Raw genomic sequence first — 16,708 nt, 5'->3', positions numbered from 1 at the left:
ATACCTTAAGTGGAGTAAAAAGTGCAATATGGGCTATCCCTCTGAAATCTTGTGAAGTAGAAGTATAAATAGCCGGAAAGTAAAAATACTACTTAAAAGCTGTAAGTAAAGAACTTGCGGATATTAGTTATATTCCAGGACTGTTACCAAACAGTTAATGTATGTGAATAAAAGCTTCTTCAGATGTGTTTATTTTTGGCCCATTCTCCCTCTGACCCTTCTTCCTGATATCTCTCCATTACCATTCTCCACTAGATGCCCTCGGACTCTCCTCCCCCTGGTCACCTGACTCCCACATCCTCCTGCTCACCTGTGTCTCATTTCCTGCTCATTTGTCATGTTGCTTCGTGCCCCTTTCAGCCACCTGCACCTGTAAATCTGCAACCCTGAGCCCAGTAACTGATCCCTGACCTGTTGCCTGCTCAGGATTCTCAGTTACTTTTGTTTGGACTTGCTTCCCCTGCCAGTAAGCTTTTTGTAATTGCACTTACTCAATAAATCACTGAAACTATATTTTCTGCATTTGCATTTTTCACCTTGTTTTGGAACCTCCATCACCATCAGTGCTGGAAAGCAAGTAAGTACATTTAAAGTTATTGAGTGTTTCCATGTTATGGTAATTTAATCTTCTTCTCACCTACACTTCAGATGTGTATAATGCTATTTGTTAATCACCTACATTTATATGGCATTTGCTTTTCAGATGAACATATTAAATACACATTTTGATATGCTTATAACATTCTAATTGATTGTTAAAGATGTTTTTGGCATGGGATCCCTTACAAATAAGCAGAGTATTGGTTAGTTGAACGCAGTGCAGCAAATAACTCTCACATTCACAGATGCATGCATTATGCAACATTTCACACACTACAACAAAGATCAGAGAAAACTTGTCATCGTCTGGAATAAATAATTTATTTGGTATATCATTTTGAAATAGCTTATTTTACAGATTATACTGATAAATCCCGTATGGATCAAAGTGCATATGAAAGCGTCCCTGCAGCTGCCCTCCATTCTTCAAAATGACTGTAAAAACATTCAGTGAGTTTAGCACAGTATATTTCACATGTTAATCATTTTTTTAACAGCAGTAATGATAACCTTTCACTTGTAATGAAGATGAAGGTTTGGATTTGGAGCATTTTGAAACATATGCTGCGTTATGCAGTCCTGCAGTGAGGAGTTGAACAGTCACAGTGTTGAGTCTGGTCCTGAGAACTTAAAGAGCTAGACTCTTTGACAAAAGGGAAACTTTACACAAGAAAAAAAAAGCTTTGGATAGTGTTTAAGGTTTAGTGTGTTGTTTCTTTGATATGATAAACTTTTCATGGACTGAAATAAATACAAATCGGATATAACAATCATCACATACAGTATATGTACATGCATAGATTCACACAGTCCACTAAACTATTACAAATAATCAATGCCTGAGAACCAAAGGGGTGTGGTGTTGCTGCAACGATTAGTAATATTTTGGCCAATTTATGGATTTTAGGAAAGTGATTAACATTAACGTTAACATTAAAACACGGAGTGACAGATTTTATCAACCAAAAATGGATTAATTGCTATTTGCAGGCTGAGAGGGATGGACCATGTTACAGCCGCCTTACCACAACATGGACTAAGCTGGGTAATAAAGAGAAGAACATACTTAGTTTCTCAGTTACGTTGCTTCCATGCTTAAATAAAATGTGTTTTTCCCACTGCTTGTGTTAAATCTGAGGATGCATATGGACAAGGGTTAATTGGTTCCTCCGTCATCTCTTTTCTCTGTTATCCTAAAATAAGAAACATATAGAACAGAGCAGCAGTAAGTCCAATTATTTTCAAACATGTTAACAGCTCATACCATAGATCAAAAATCAAATCACCCATTGCAGAGAACATACAAATATCTACATTTTAAGCTACATACAATCATGACTTGAATGTTGTGAAATGTCATAATGGGAGAATGTCACCTGCTGGGTTGCTTCGTAGTAGCTGTTCTTCTCCAGCAGTTCCTCTATGATCCCCTAAAAATAAACATTTGTACAGGAAATCACGTTACTGGCAGACAGACATTCAATATGGTTGTGAAGCGGAAATTAAATGTTTTTATTCCAACATGTAAAATTAGATCCAGAAGGAGAAAGAAAGGTGACACCTACTTATACAGCACCATAATGTTGCATTGCTGTGTGGTAACACAAATATGTATTCATTATTTTTTAAATATGGAACAGTTCAACGTTTTCGGGAATCTTGGTCACTTTCTTGACGAGCATGTTAAGGAGATTGATACCCCTCTCTGGAGGTTAAATATAGTTTAGCAAAACTGGAATCTGAGGAAAACCGGCTGTCCTGGCTCTGTCCAAAAGTAACATTGTGAATTCTGAATCTAATGCCATTAATCCACACTTTCATATCATGTTTGTGAAATATGTATTAAAACGGCAGTGTAAAAATGACATGGAGGGGTTTCACGGGGCTAGAACTATTTCTTGAATGGCCGCAGTTGTTATCCCTGCCTTCAGTCTAAGCTAAGACACTTGCTCCTGGATGTAGCTAGCATTTAATAGAAATAAATGTTAAGTGGTATCAATAACTCCAAGATAAGAGTTGAATAAGTATATTTCCCCAAAAAGTTTTACTGACAAGGTTTTTTTTGTGGACATAATGAGTATTTTTTCAGAAAAATACAGATTGCCTTCTTAGAAAAACAGACCTGCATCTGCTGATAGGTGACTCCGTCTTTAAGATTCCCGTCATCTGTCAGAAGCAGAGAGGAAAGCAGATTGGCATCACAATTTAAACAAGAAATGTCCTCAGGGGCACTACTTTGAATTTTCATAAGGTTTGCTTACCAACCAGATTTACTAGAAGTAGTTTAAGTAAAATTGCCAAAATGCTCCAAACATATTCTCATTTGAGCTTAAGGGTAAGAGTAGATCTGTCAAAGAAGCTGCAGTGTTGTTGTAGCTGTGGACATTTTAAATATCGCTGTACCTGAGCTGTCAGCATTAGCCTCTCCTGAGAAGTGGTGGAGCAGAGGCCACCAGTCTGAAGAGGCTGAGCCTAACTCCATCAGCTCTGGAGAGGCCTGGAGGAGCTGCAGGGAAACGGGAAGGACATCCTCATTTTAATTAAGGGGGCGGCAACACTCTCCGGAAATAAAACATAAATTAATGTACCTCATGTACACATTAACACCTTTATCTAATAATAAATATGGATAATACATTACATCAGATAGAGCTGTGGCCTGACTGTCAGACACAAATAATAAATAAATCAAGTGCTAAGTTGCAGCAAGTCTGAGTTGAGGTTTACATATAAATAACATTGTTGACATACCCATGTTGGGTAAGGTGACAAACCTTGCTGAGCTGCACTTTCAGGTTGTATGGATCACTCCCAAAGTGGAACAGAGACTTTTTAAATCTTTCAATGACACGTCGTTTGATGTTGCGGTGCGGAGCTGGTGGAAGCTGTCGATTTAAAAAAAAAGAAAAGTAAAAGGGAATACCTTTTTAAATCGTAATTTCATATCTGCATTTAAGTACTATTTCTGAGTCAGGTTGATTGTTTTGGCGCTTGATGGCCTAGTGGTTTTAAGTTTGTGATGCATTTGTAATGGAAAAAATAAGCGAAACAGTGAACACATTTGGACTGATGAGATATGTTTGCAGCGTTAAACTGAACATTGATACGACCTAACAACAAATCTTATGTTATTGTACCTGAGTGATGTAAATAATTTTGTGCATCTGCACGAGGAGCCTCTGGATGGGATCATCAATCTGCCGGACTTTCTTCTGGGAAACACAGATCCCTGCTAACACTGAGGTAAGGGCAAAACCACAGACAAACAGGAGGCTAAATACACAGGAAGTAAACACATTATTTTTTAACTTTTAGAACGTCTGCTCAACCTCTTAAACCCCACGGACCCGGCGAAGGGGTCGAAATCACAACATCTGCAAGCAAAAGTGTCTGAGGGCCTCTTAAGATGTAATAAACTATGAATGTTTTATGTCCATGTAGCGGGAAGAAACTCAGCTAACTGATCTTTTTTTTTTTTTTTAAACCCACAATGCTAACGCTGAGCCTCTGAATTAGCAACGAGCGAAAAATGCTAACAGATTACTGCACAGAAACTCACTCATAAAACCCTTATTATTTATCTTTTCTGCACATCCAACCCATCGATTTGCATCGTGAGAAGACACAAAATTAATACAGGGTACTTATTATATGTTGTACTTTGGATTCCTGAAGCTTTTAGTCTACTAACCCATCATCCAAGGGTAGTTTTCACTATAAGTAAAAAAGAATTTTTAGACGGACACTATCATTTACAGTTTTTTACTATGTTCAATCTGAATTTTCTTTAAAATAAAAAACATCTATATTGATTCTGACTTTTCTACATCCAACTCACAGGTTTATCATTACTTTGAGAAAAAAGATTATTAATTTCCCCCTTTTAGAAGTGTAGTTATGGTAATTTGTTCTGGAAATGTCAATTTCGAGCATCAGATCTGAAAAACAGGCTTGGGGTCTAACAGGTTAAAGTTATTTTGTGTAGAGCTTTCACATTCGGTTGAATATGCACCTGGTCTTGGTTTAATGTTGGCAGCAGCAGAATCCCCACTGAGATGAGGAGAATTTAAAAGGAAATCAGTCAATTGTGTCAGATACGATTAAACAGTTTTTTGTTTATTCATCAACAAACATCGGCTACATTAACAAATACGTTGTTCACAAGACTATTGATACTGTGCCTGAATTCGAAACAATACACAGTTCTCACTGACCACACAGAAATGGGTACTTTTTGATTTTATACTTACCTAGACTGATTTCGGTCAGGCGTAACACGGGCACTGGAAGTTAGTCCTTTGATCAAAACAAAACTAATTAAAAACTAATTACGAAATCTTACCCAACCTCACGAAGAATATGATGGGCACTAACCGTAGTGTTTTCCTTTAGTGATGTTGCATTGCTCATCATCTCCATCTGAGGCCTCATCTAAAACACACGTCATTATTTTATTTGAAGCCAAATCTTTCCTAGTCTGTTTTAAATGATGTGCAGTATGAGACAGTTACCTTGCTCATTGTGGTTTGAACTACCGGCCCCAGAAGACCGTGGAGTTGGATATTCAATATTTATTAGGCATTTGTCCTGCAAAGATTGCAACATCTATAAATCGAAAAGAAAATACAAAAAATTACAGTTTTTTTACAACTTTTGTTTTCAAAATCCTATCTACCTGAGACGGGTTTGAGTGACAGCAGTTAGTCTGGCTTTTGTGCCTCTCCAGGAAGTACTTCTGTGCTTGTTTCCTGTCTCTCTCTGCTCTTCTTTCCAGTGCATTCTGGGAAGTGTAGAGGCCATCCATCAGCCTCATCATGAGGTCGGAGATCCTCGAGCTGACGGCCACAATGTCGGGCCGCTGGTCTGGATCTGGACTCAAGCACCTGAAAGAAAAACCCCTAAAGTATGTTGGAGACTGACTGATTTTAAATTACTTTAATATATAACAATAAAAACACAAAATAATGATGGGACGAAATGTACGTCATAGAAAACTGACCAAAATGTAGTATTTTCCAAACGTTTAAAAATAATTATTTCTCTTTAAGTCTCACCATCTGATCATATCTGTGACTCTCTCTGAGAAAGCTCCTTCTTCAATTGGCTCGTAGACGGCCCCTACAATCTAAAAGAAGCAAAGCACAATAAATAGAGTGCAGGGAGAAAAAACGGTGTGTGTGTGTGTGTGTTCTGTTCATGTTACCTTGTTGGCCAGTGACAGCATGTTAGTGCTGTAGAACGGAGGCTGTAAAGTGGCCATCTGGTAGAGGATGCAGCCCAAAGCCCAGACGTCTGCTTTCTCTCCATATGGCTCATTCTTCACCACCTCTGGACTAACACACACACACACACACACACACACACACACACACACACACACACACACACACACACACACACACACACACACACACACACACACACACACACACACACACACACACACACACACACACACACACACACACACACACACGCACGCACGCACGCACGCACGCACACACACACACACACACACACACACACACACACACACTGTATTCGTTGTTGAGGGGACGCTCATAATGGATTCCCTATAGCATCCAATACCTAAAATGAATGCTTACCATCCTTAGCTTGTTGAAAACAAGTCTCCACTTTCCATGCTCTCAGGGATTACCACTCAAATTGGTCCTCGCGAGCATATATGTTCAACGGAACACACACAGCTGTTGTCCTGACCATAAACACACTTGAGCTGCTGTATCTGCCGTTTGTCTAAATTGCTAACAGGCTGTATAAACAGCTCTGCTATACTTCCTTATAGGGTATGTTCACCCACAGAGGATTTTTCTAATTTTCTTCTTCTTATCTTACAACAAATGTTCACATATTTGAGATATTTGGTTGCCCAATACAAATCACAACAACTAAAATACATTTATGATGCTTGAGAAAACATATATTACACAATTTTCAACAGATTTTATTCTAGAGTTCATTGAGAAGTCTTTACTGTAGCTAGCAGTAGCCTGATGCTCAGAATGAATTTCCTCACCAGGAGTAAAGGATGGTGCCGACCACTGAAGTTAGCTTGCTGTTCTCCTGTTTCTGCTTAGCGAGGCCAAAGTCAGCTAAAAGTAGAAGAAAGACTTAGGTTACAAGCGTATCAGAAAAGAAAGGGAGAGTAATAAACTGGTGACACTCACTGATGGTGACTTTGTCCTTCTCCCCCAGCATGATGTTGTTAGGCGAGAGGTCGCGGTGGACTATTCTCTTTTCCATGTGCAGATACCTCAGTGCCAGACACATCTGAAGGAACATAGAGAAGATATATTGATTATTAATTCAATTATTGGCAGTTGAAAGCAGAGTTAAAAGGTTTGTTTTTAGGTCTTACAATATTTAAATCTTATGATGAATATCTTCATATTCTGTCATGTAAAAGTTTTAGTTTTTTTCAATGAACACTTAAAACAATAAAATGTGTCAAGCGTAATAGTGCCAGATTTAGCTTTGAGCTCATTTCCCTCACATAAAAACATTTAAGAAAATGACATGTTACAAACATAGCAAAAACAAATACCTGATATGCAAAAGAGCAAGAGCAACATACCCAAGTATTTATCACATGGTAATACAATCTAGCAGCAACGACATATAAAGTGCAAGAGAAGATACAAGAGCTACCTAAAGTGCGAGAGAAGATACCCCTGTATTAAAGTGCATTTAACGGTGATTGCACGTCTGTTTGTTTCTTAACCATTCATTGAGTTGACCTTTAAAACCTTTGAGAGTGGGACAATCCGTATCTCAGTCTCACAATGAGCTGCCTTTTAATGGAAAGGACATGTTGTACAAAAGTGGTCCGTCTGCGGTAGACTTCACAGTCTCCTCTGGTTTCTGACCTAGTGCAGCGTCCAGTGTGTTTTCTGTGGATGAATTCCCCTAAGGGGGGGGGGCAGTCCATGCAAACATTTATAAATAAAGCACATACTTTTAAAAGACTTAAATGGTCAAAACTCAAGAAATTGTGTTTTTCATGGATGGTACAGTGGAGGTATGAATAAGGCTTTCTGTCAAACACCTTGATAGCTCTCTTGTACAGCTGTTCTATTGGTTTCAGGTTTGTGGCACAAGCAAACGACCAGTTTGTAAAACAGTATTCAATATGTTGTGTTTTTTTAATACTTAACCAGGTGAAGATTTCCCAAAAAGGAGAACTGTTACCTGTATGAAAACATTCCAAAGTCTGTCTTCTGTGAATGTCTGCTGCTTCTCCTTCAGAGAGTTGAAATGTTCAGCCAGTGGCACTCCCTCGATCAGCTCCATCACAATGTACAGCCTGTCGCCTAAAACAAATGTTATTTAGGCTTTGAACTTTTGTTGTATTCATTTCTTTTAAAAGCTTTCAGCTAAAATGATCCTTACCTTCCAAAAATGTCTTGTAATATTTAACAACGTTTGGGTGCATCATCTAAAGAAGGAGAATCAAAGAATACATAAATACACAAACCACGGCTGTTCTTGGCTGTAAGATAGTGTGTCAGTCACTACATTAATTTGCCTGTTCTTTGACGATCGTGAGCTCAGAGATTATTGTCTCCACGTTACTGTCTCTCGACTTCTTGTCTTTGCCAAACACCGGGTTATGGAGATTCACTTCTTTCAGAGCAAGGAGGTTCTGGCCACTCTGCTTTCGGACCTGTCATAGAGTATAAGTATTGTTTTATTGGAGCCAAAGAAACTTGATATGAAACACCTAAACTCTTGTATTGTGTCACAAAGAAACGTAATTGTCCAAGGATGTTAGTCGTACCTTAAAGACGCTTCCAAAGGCACCGGTGCCCAGATGGTCCAGTATGGAGTAACCGTTGATGACTTTAAGGGGAGGTCGGTTCTGGTCCACAGTCTCTATGCTCTCTTTTAGACTGTCCACTTCCTCTTCCTGTATCACATATACACAGAACTCCATCCATTTGCAAGGTAAATAATCCTCCTTGTCAAACTTTATAGTTTTATTCATGTCTAATCACAGTAATATTTTTATTTGAAAGCCAGAAACTGCAACATAAACAGTGGAATCCATTTAGAAGCTGTTCTCTTACAGTGTACAGTGAAACTTTGGTTTGCAGCCCCTCGTAGGCCGTGAGGTCCCGCACATAATGTCCAACATCAATAAACAACTCAAAGAGGTCTGTGGGAAAGAGTCTGAAATGGATAAGAGATTACATAACAGCACTGGGGAACATGTGAAGAGAATTCTTCCAAAACAGATTTCCCAAAATAGCTGCATTTGGAAGATTAATGTATGAAATGAATGAAAGGCAATACATGTTCTTTTTTTCCTTAATGATATAACATCACCTCTTAAACAGATGTCGGTTTCTTTCCACACTAAAGAGAAACCGAAGGGTCCGAAATGCATAGCACTGTCAAAATGCAAACAAATGTACACATGTGTTAATTTAATTCAAATCAAATCAAGTTTTATTTATATAACACATTTAAAACCAATTTTTGGTCGAGCCAAAGTGCTGTACATGTAATAAAAACACTTTACTACGAACACAATAAAAGACAATAATTCACAACAGAAATATAAAAAACAAAAACACAGGGAAATGTCAGGTGTCGTACTCAGCTCTGACTAGAAGGCCAGAGAGAAGAAGTGTGTCTTTAGTGAGGATTTAAAAACCCCCAGGGTCTGGGCCGACCTCACATGGAGGGGCAGACTGTTCCAGAGCCTCGGGCCAGCTGCTGCGAAGGCTCGGTGACCTCGTGTTTTAAGAGGTTACATGATATACATCCACAATATTATGTAATTTAATTCCTACATCAAGCCAAATACCTGTAAAGATGTGCGCTTCGGTCTTTGATTTTGTGGTATAATCAACTTTACGATTATATAGACCCCATTTTCCTAAGAAAAGAATGTCACATTTAGTACACACAATATTTAAAACCTTGTGATTTGATATGATGGTGAACATATTCACTCCAATCCTCTGAACTGTCGTGCTCTCTGTGTATGTTTCCATACCTGCACAATGTGCTGAGCAGATGTGTCATCCAGACTCAGCTCAGTCAGAACCGTACAGCAAGCTGGAAAGGGATTAAAGAGGATATGGAAAAGCCTAATTTAAGAACAATAATCTTGGAGAATATTACGAACGTTATGATGATGACCATTAATAACGGACCCCCAAAACCACAGGAAGACACACACTTGGACCAGTTGCCTTTAGATTGTAAGCTGTTAAGTTTATCTTGTATTGGGAGAGACATAACAACATGTTTGTGTTTAACCAAACTTGTTTTATTTCATAGTCTTGTCTGTAGACATTCGGAAACAGCTCCAACAATTTCCTCTAAATCATAGATAAAGTAAATCAATTCTCAGTGGTGTGTAATTTCACTTCAGGAAAAGGCTGTTGACATTCTGAGCAACCGATAAAACTCCTCGGGGAGAAGAATTTACTCTGCAGAGGCAAGGACATGGGCTTTTTTTACCGTACTAAATTATTTACAGGACAGAGACTGGGTGATTTCTAAATCTCAAGAAACCCTAGATTAAACACTTTATGTGCAGTGTGTGTAATAACGTGTCTTGTCCCAGACCTGACTGCAGGGCCATGGTGTTGCCCTCCTCCTCCTGAGGGCTCAGCTCCTCTCTGATGTGCTCTCTGTGGATTCGGCCGGCTGCGTTGGCGCTGGAGAGCGTCTCGATGGACGAGCGGTCACAGATGTACTGCCTGTCACTGGGAGAGTCATTTTGTATTACACAATACCAATTAATGTAAATTAAAGCACTTTTATCTAATTTGTTTTAGTACGCTTTTTAATGGCAATGTTCTGCACTCAGTTGTCGTTGAACCCTCCATCATTAGCTGTTAGGAATAATTGGAGGTAAAACTTGGGAAGAAAAGACAGAAAGGCTCGTTAAATATGAGGCAGTTTAAACCTGAACCTTTTCAGAATACTCTCGGGTATTGCAGGAATTTAGAAGCGTACTTCCAGAAAGTTGTAAAACTCGTTTATCATAGTTTACTCATATTTCACAGAATGGTCATATTTTATAAAAAATATAAATCAATACATAGATGCTGCAAAAACACTTGATCCCACAACTCCCATTATGCGACAAACAAACCCCTGTTGTTGATGTATTTGCATACAGATGTAATGCAGGCTTTCTGCTATAAAATGGAAGTCTCAAAAGCTGACAAATGAACGATTTTAATAAAAGATGCTATCGAGTTTCATTATGGGAAATGTAGGGTCTGTTGTATTTGGAGCTTGACTTTTACCAGTCAAGGCAGTATCTTGGCCTCTGTTGGTCTGATTTTAATCATTCTTTTTTGTATTGTCTCAGAGTCCCCCCAGCTTAATGAATGAACTATACTGAATTGAAGGTGGGACTTCTTAAGATCACAAAATCACTTTAACATGGACTATTGAATTTAATTCATGTTTTAATTGTCTCACAAACCTGTGGAGCAGCCGGAGAAGCTGCTGCACCCCGCCCCAGCTCCGGATCTCCGCCCTGGTGTCGGGGTCCTCACAGAGCTGGACCAGGACCCAGGCCACGCTCCACAGCAGCTTCAGGTGCTGAGCGTTCAGCAGGCTCAGCAGCACCGGCAGACCCTCCAGCCCCCTCAGCTGCTCCCTCACCTGCCACACCGGAGACAGGAGCCTCAGCAGCTCCCGCACCCATTCTGGAGGAAACATCAGGTTCACTCTAACCTTTCTTGTTTCCTTGTATTCAAAGGTAGATTCTTGGAATCGCTTTCTAGCTGCACCACACTTGTATAAATAAAGAATTGATTATTATTCAGTATAAAGGGTCATTTGTTCTATCCCAAGCAATGTGTTGCAGTGCACTTGCAGGTGACACAACATGGGAACAGGGATGAACACAAATGCAGACACTTGATTTGTTTGGCTAGATTTTTGGTAGGTTATCAACATAAATAAAGTATGTTTCCCACTACTTTCAAATAGATCAACCAACATTTCTTACCTCTTTGAAAGCAGGTCATATTCTTGCAGTATTAGAAGTAGGTTCTCAACAATGGGTAGCTCGCCAATCTTCTCCTTGCATTCTGGGCTGCAGAAAACAAAGGCTTATCACAGATGAAATCAAAAGTGTATTTACAACGTTAAAGAAAGTATTTGCCTACCTCTCAGCCAAAGTGGTGAGTGCCAGCATGGCCCCCAGCAGCACACTGCTATCTGTTGTTGAGAGGAGCTTCACCAAGTTCTATGAATGGTTGATTGAAGTAAATAATTAACTCTTTCTCCACAAAGTACATTACATGTAGAGGAATACAAGATAAGAAACTGAGGGCAGAGACACCCACAGACCATCATGCTACAATAAAAGGATATCCTAATATGGTCACGCATCTCACAAAGAATGTGCAACATATGCACTTCCACTCTATGAATTGTTCATTTCAAAATTGAGAGTAAATATTTGCATATATTTCGACCCTAAAATATGCCTACTATTATCCACATATGATATTGTTTCTAAATTTCCCATTTTCAACCGTTGGTGTTCTGGAATAAGAAGGTCATAATGTGTCTAAATTGGAAAATGTTCATTCTCTGGGGAGCTGGGATTTCCATGGCAATGTGTGCATTAAATGTAAGCCTTGTTTGTATAATGACATGCCACATGTTGGTGCTAGAGAAAATGAGATAGATTTAGGGAAAAACAGCCAAGACTAGTGCTGGATGGACATGCTGGCCAACATTGTCAACCTTTAGCCCTAGTGCTGAATAAAATGAATTTAATAGATTATAAAAACTAAATTCTAAACTAGCACCAATATACAACATATATTGAGTTACAAGCACCACCAGGAATAACTTTATGTATAGCATAATGTTTATCCCAGACATAAATATCATTTAAAACAGCACATAATCACAGATAACCTTATCTCTACTTATCACTCACCCTGTGAGCGCCGCTATCGATGACCCAGACTCTTTGATCTTCAACGGCAGACAGCTTCTGAAACATGTCTGCAGGGAAATCAGCAAAGGCAGCATTAGTGAGAATGTACACTAGGCTCATAGTGTTTTGATATTTAGTTTTATTGATTACTCACAGGTCATTGTGACCAGCTTCTGCACAGCAAACGCCTGTTCACCACACGATATGTACATGACAGTGACATGCTCCATATACTGAAAGAGAAAAATGGGGATGTCATGAGATATGTAAGGATAAATCACAAAACACAGCTTGTTTAGGCATGTGAAGAACATCTTGGAGAGCTTTTACCCTGGCAAGTAAATTGATGCCTTGGAGCTGATGGAGGATTTTCTAAAAGAAAGCAGTTATAAGAGACAGTTTCTGAAGTCTTCACACAATTCAAGATCAAATATGAAAAATGAAAGTTTATTTACTTGATGGTGAGGATCTCTAATCAGTAATCGTAGACAGATCAGAACTCTGAGGACAGACTCAGGCAGAGCATGGTCAATCCAGTCACTGAAGAAGGAGAAAACAGTGTCACTTAGCTTAACATAAGAAATAAAAAAACCTGCAGTAAATCAAATACATTTACCTGCAGAGTCTGTTCTTCACCAAAGACGTTAGGATTTCAGAGAAGAGTTTCTGCAATGGGTGGCTGCTGAAACATCTTTGGTCTCTGTATGTGATGCTGGAAAATTAACGTAAATATAATAAGGTCCACAGTGGTACAGACTCTGATTCCTCAAATCAATATTATATTGAATGTAAAGCTACCAAAAACATAATTCAAGAACTTCTGTAGTTCTATTGTTCAAAACAAGTGAATGTAACTTTAAAATGCAAAATGAATTGGTAAAAAAATACGATAAGAATTCATTTGTTGAAGCAGACAGTAATAGAGATAGATATAGAAGTGATAATGAGAGGTATATAAAACAAAAAAAATAACAAAATATAAAATAGTAAAATATATATATATATATATAGTAATGGTACTTAACGTACGTAGATTAAATATGAATACATGACATAACATAATAAAGAAATAAAAGATCAGAGAAAATATATTAAAACATAATATAGTATATTGTAAATTATAATTTGAGATATAAAATAAGGATAAAGGTAGTAATGAGGAATTCTTTTAGACAATTCCCTAAGCATAAAAACCTGAATTGTTTCAGTTCAGATGCTTCGCTGGAGATGTCACTCTCACTCCTCTGTCTGCTGGTATCTTTTGGAGCATGCAGGCCTTGAGATCTGCTGACTCCACTGCTGCGTGCTTTACTGTGACTCAGCGCGGCCACCTGCAACACAGGGAGTCTCATACTACAATATATACACAGACCAGAAGAAATATGAGATGGATTGTAATGTTATCGAAAGTCTAGACCACATGTCAAACTCAAGGCCCAGGGGCCAAATCAGGCCCGTGGTGAATTTAATTTCGGCCCGCAGGATAATTTCTAATTACTGTTAGATCTGGCCCGCCGGTATATTGCACGCACACCTTCACTCAATTCTGAGGGTGTCCTCAGCTCAGAGCCTGAGCCCAAACATTGATGAACTTGCACCCAAGATGAGATGCCAAGTATCTAGCTTGAGCTAGCATCACAGAGCAGCAAACTGAGTTTCAATGGATGTTTCCTTCTGCACTTTGTTTCTTGTGACAACAGGGCATGTTTGTTTGTTTTTTTGAGGGGAATTGTTTTTTTGAAGCTGTTGTTGGCCTGTGGAAAAATGTACTGATAAGAAATGACTCAAGAAAAGCTGCAGCTAGAGCCATAAGAAATGAATGCAACTGATTATTTAATGTTTAATGTTGTTTTGATAGGCAATAATTTAAGCTTCATTAGTTCCAGGTTTAATACGTGCAATACGTTCATTTCAATACGTTTTGCAATAAACATTGAACCAGTCCGGCCCTCGACTAGTACCGATTTTTTAATTTTGGCCCACTGTGTATTTGAGTTTGACACCCCTGGTCTAGACACTCAGCCATGGCGTGGCCTCATGTGTTGTTGTTCACCTCTTGCCTGGGAATGCCTTTGGCGAGCAGGGACTGGAGCCTCCTGAGATCATGAGACGCCCTAGAAAACAGGCTTCATCAGGTGAATTGGTTTAGTCATATGAGGGGTTATTTTTTAATGACATTACAGACTTTAAAATGAGTGTGAGGAGGAGATGAGATGAAGTGGCTTACTTTCTCTGTAATTCTCTGGATTTCAGGAGCGATTTTTCTCCTTGTCTCAATTTTTTAACTGGATTGGACATTTTTAACGTCCCACTTTGTTTCCATGAGTAACCTGTGGTTTAACTTCAGACATTTTTGGGACATGTTGACATTGAGACATAAATGGAATTTAGCATGGAGATACATTTATGCTACCTACTACTTCACTGTATTTCGTACGCAAATATTTAACACAATCAAGTAACAATATTTAGCATACAGCCAGCGTACAGAGATGCAGTCATTGACAAAGATGGTCAACATAGCTAATTAAAGATGTATAAAGAAAAATACTTTAAACTGAAAAATATTTATCATCTTTAGTTACTTTGCAGAGTTAGAATATTCATACAAAATGTAAATACACCATTGCCTTCTGATATACTATTATGTGTTAAAATACATTAAACAGTCATTAGAATGAGCTCCTACCAGCTGCACTATTAAATTGATGAATGCATCAATCCAGTGTTATCAGAATCTGGTTTTGGGGGTTTAGGTGTTCACAAACAAAGAATTTGCAATAAAATAAAAATAGAATACACACAATTAATATTATTCTGAAATAAGCCACATAATGAGAAGCCTACTTTTACTATCGGTATTTGATGATGCTAAAATTTGAGGTGGCTACTTTTGGATTTTGAGTTCAGATATCCTACTTGTAACAAAGTATGCCTACATTGTAGCATAGAAGTATTGCCACTTTACTTCAGAAAAGCTCTGAGTAGCCTGGGCCTACTTGTTTCACCACTGCTAGCTGCTGTGACAGAAAGGTTAGCTAGTTGTTTGGATGATGTTGGGCTAAAGGAAATGTTGTTGGACTGAGCAGTCCTTGTTAGGCAGTTAAAAAAAGGCAAACGTCTCTTACCCCTCCTCCAGCATCGCAAACTAGAAGCATACAGCTAACTGCTAAATACAAACTGTGTTATATTATTCGAAATCGAGGATATTAGCTTCATAGTTTTTTTAATCCTTGAAACGCCAGAAGCCCTTGAGATTAGCGTTTCTAACCAATCCAGGTAAGCAATATTAGACAGTCCTGGTTACCATGGATACAACAGACGCTATTCGCATTCCGTCACCACGGCATTTAACACCGGAAGGTCGTTAACACCTTTCATTTTCAACATAAATACTAATGTATTTTTTGCAAACTCAAACTCATAACAATACCAAAAAAACACAAAAAATAGCGTTAAGCAGTACCCTACAGGGAACTCTTAAAAATAATATCAAATGTTTTTGTTTCTTAGTATAATGTTTTATTATTAGAGTTTCTTAATACCCATTCTATTTGATTTATTTATCAATATTTAATACATGTTTTTATAATTTTTAATATTGTCTGTACCATATGTTGGAACATGTCTGCAATGTTTGCATATTTTAATATTTAAAAAAAAAAGATTTATACAAATTCCTCACACACAAACTTGTGTTTCACCCATAGACTGTATATAGGCTAGGTTTCAACCATAGGTTTCAAGCAGGCGCTGGTTTCAAGGTAAACATATCAATCCATCAGCAACAAGTAATTGACTCATACTACACTAGATGCTACGTTGACAAATCAGCCCCTATGCCTATTATTTAATGATAAATAAAGTAAACTGTTTGATTGATAAAGGCTAATGGTGGAGGAGGATCGGGAGGTGTAATTAGTTTAACATGTTTAAAAATGGAACCAAATATTTTTGGTTTGTGTTCGCGAGAATACGTCAAGACTCAAAGGAACTACAAACTATCGCGATACTGGAGTGTTCCTCCCTTTGTGATTCACGTACAATTTACGTCAACCTTTTGACGTAGGTTAGTTGAACACGTTTGGCGATGCGTTCCTCACAGTGCGTAGCTCAGGCAAAAGCTGCGAGAAGGGGAATGTCGGCTTGTGAATGATCGCT

General features: G+C 38.4%; 1 protein-coding gene across 1 annotated transcript; it reads right to left on the bottom strand.

Annotated features, from left to right (window-relative positions):
* Positions 1-902: 902 nt before the first annotated feature.
* Positions 903-14,883, bottom strand: nek10 (NIMA-related kinase 10). The gene is given in 35 exon segments (XM_071205922.1): positions 903-1,793; positions 1,977-2,030; positions 2,723-2,766; positions 3,004-3,106; positions 3,375-3,485; positions 3,738-3,838; positions 4,613-4,650; positions 4,851-4,896; positions 4,975-5,031; positions 5,112-5,187; positions 5,276-5,483; positions 5,655-5,725; positions 5,804-5,933; positions 6,638-6,713; positions 6,789-6,891; positions 7,810-7,931; positions 8,011-8,056; positions 8,147-8,284; positions 8,399-8,527; positions 8,688-8,790; positions 8,947-9,011; positions 9,431-9,502; positions 9,623-9,684; positions 10,201-10,340; positions 11,072-11,283; positions 11,590-11,689; positions 11,763-11,842; positions 12,548-12,615; positions 12,702-12,780; positions 12,878-12,919; positions 13,003-13,087; positions 13,164-13,259; positions 13,742-13,878; positions 14,601-14,661; positions 14,775-14,883. Coding segments are annotated over 35 exon segments (3,147 nt in total). The 5' UTR covers positions 14,846-14,883; the 3' UTR covers positions 903-1,772.
* Positions 14,884-16,708: the final 1,825 nt, after the last annotated feature.

The sequence above is a fragment of the Pseudochaenichthys georgianus genome, chromosome 16, assembly GCF_902827115.2.
Source record: "Pseudochaenichthys georgianus chromosome 16, fPseGeo1.2, whole genome shotgun sequence".
Lineage (NCBI taxonomy): Eukaryota > Metazoa > Chordata > Actinopteri > Perciformes > Channichthyidae > Pseudochaenichthys > Pseudochaenichthys georgianus.
This window is presented reverse-complemented; position numbering and strand designations above follow the sequence as displayed.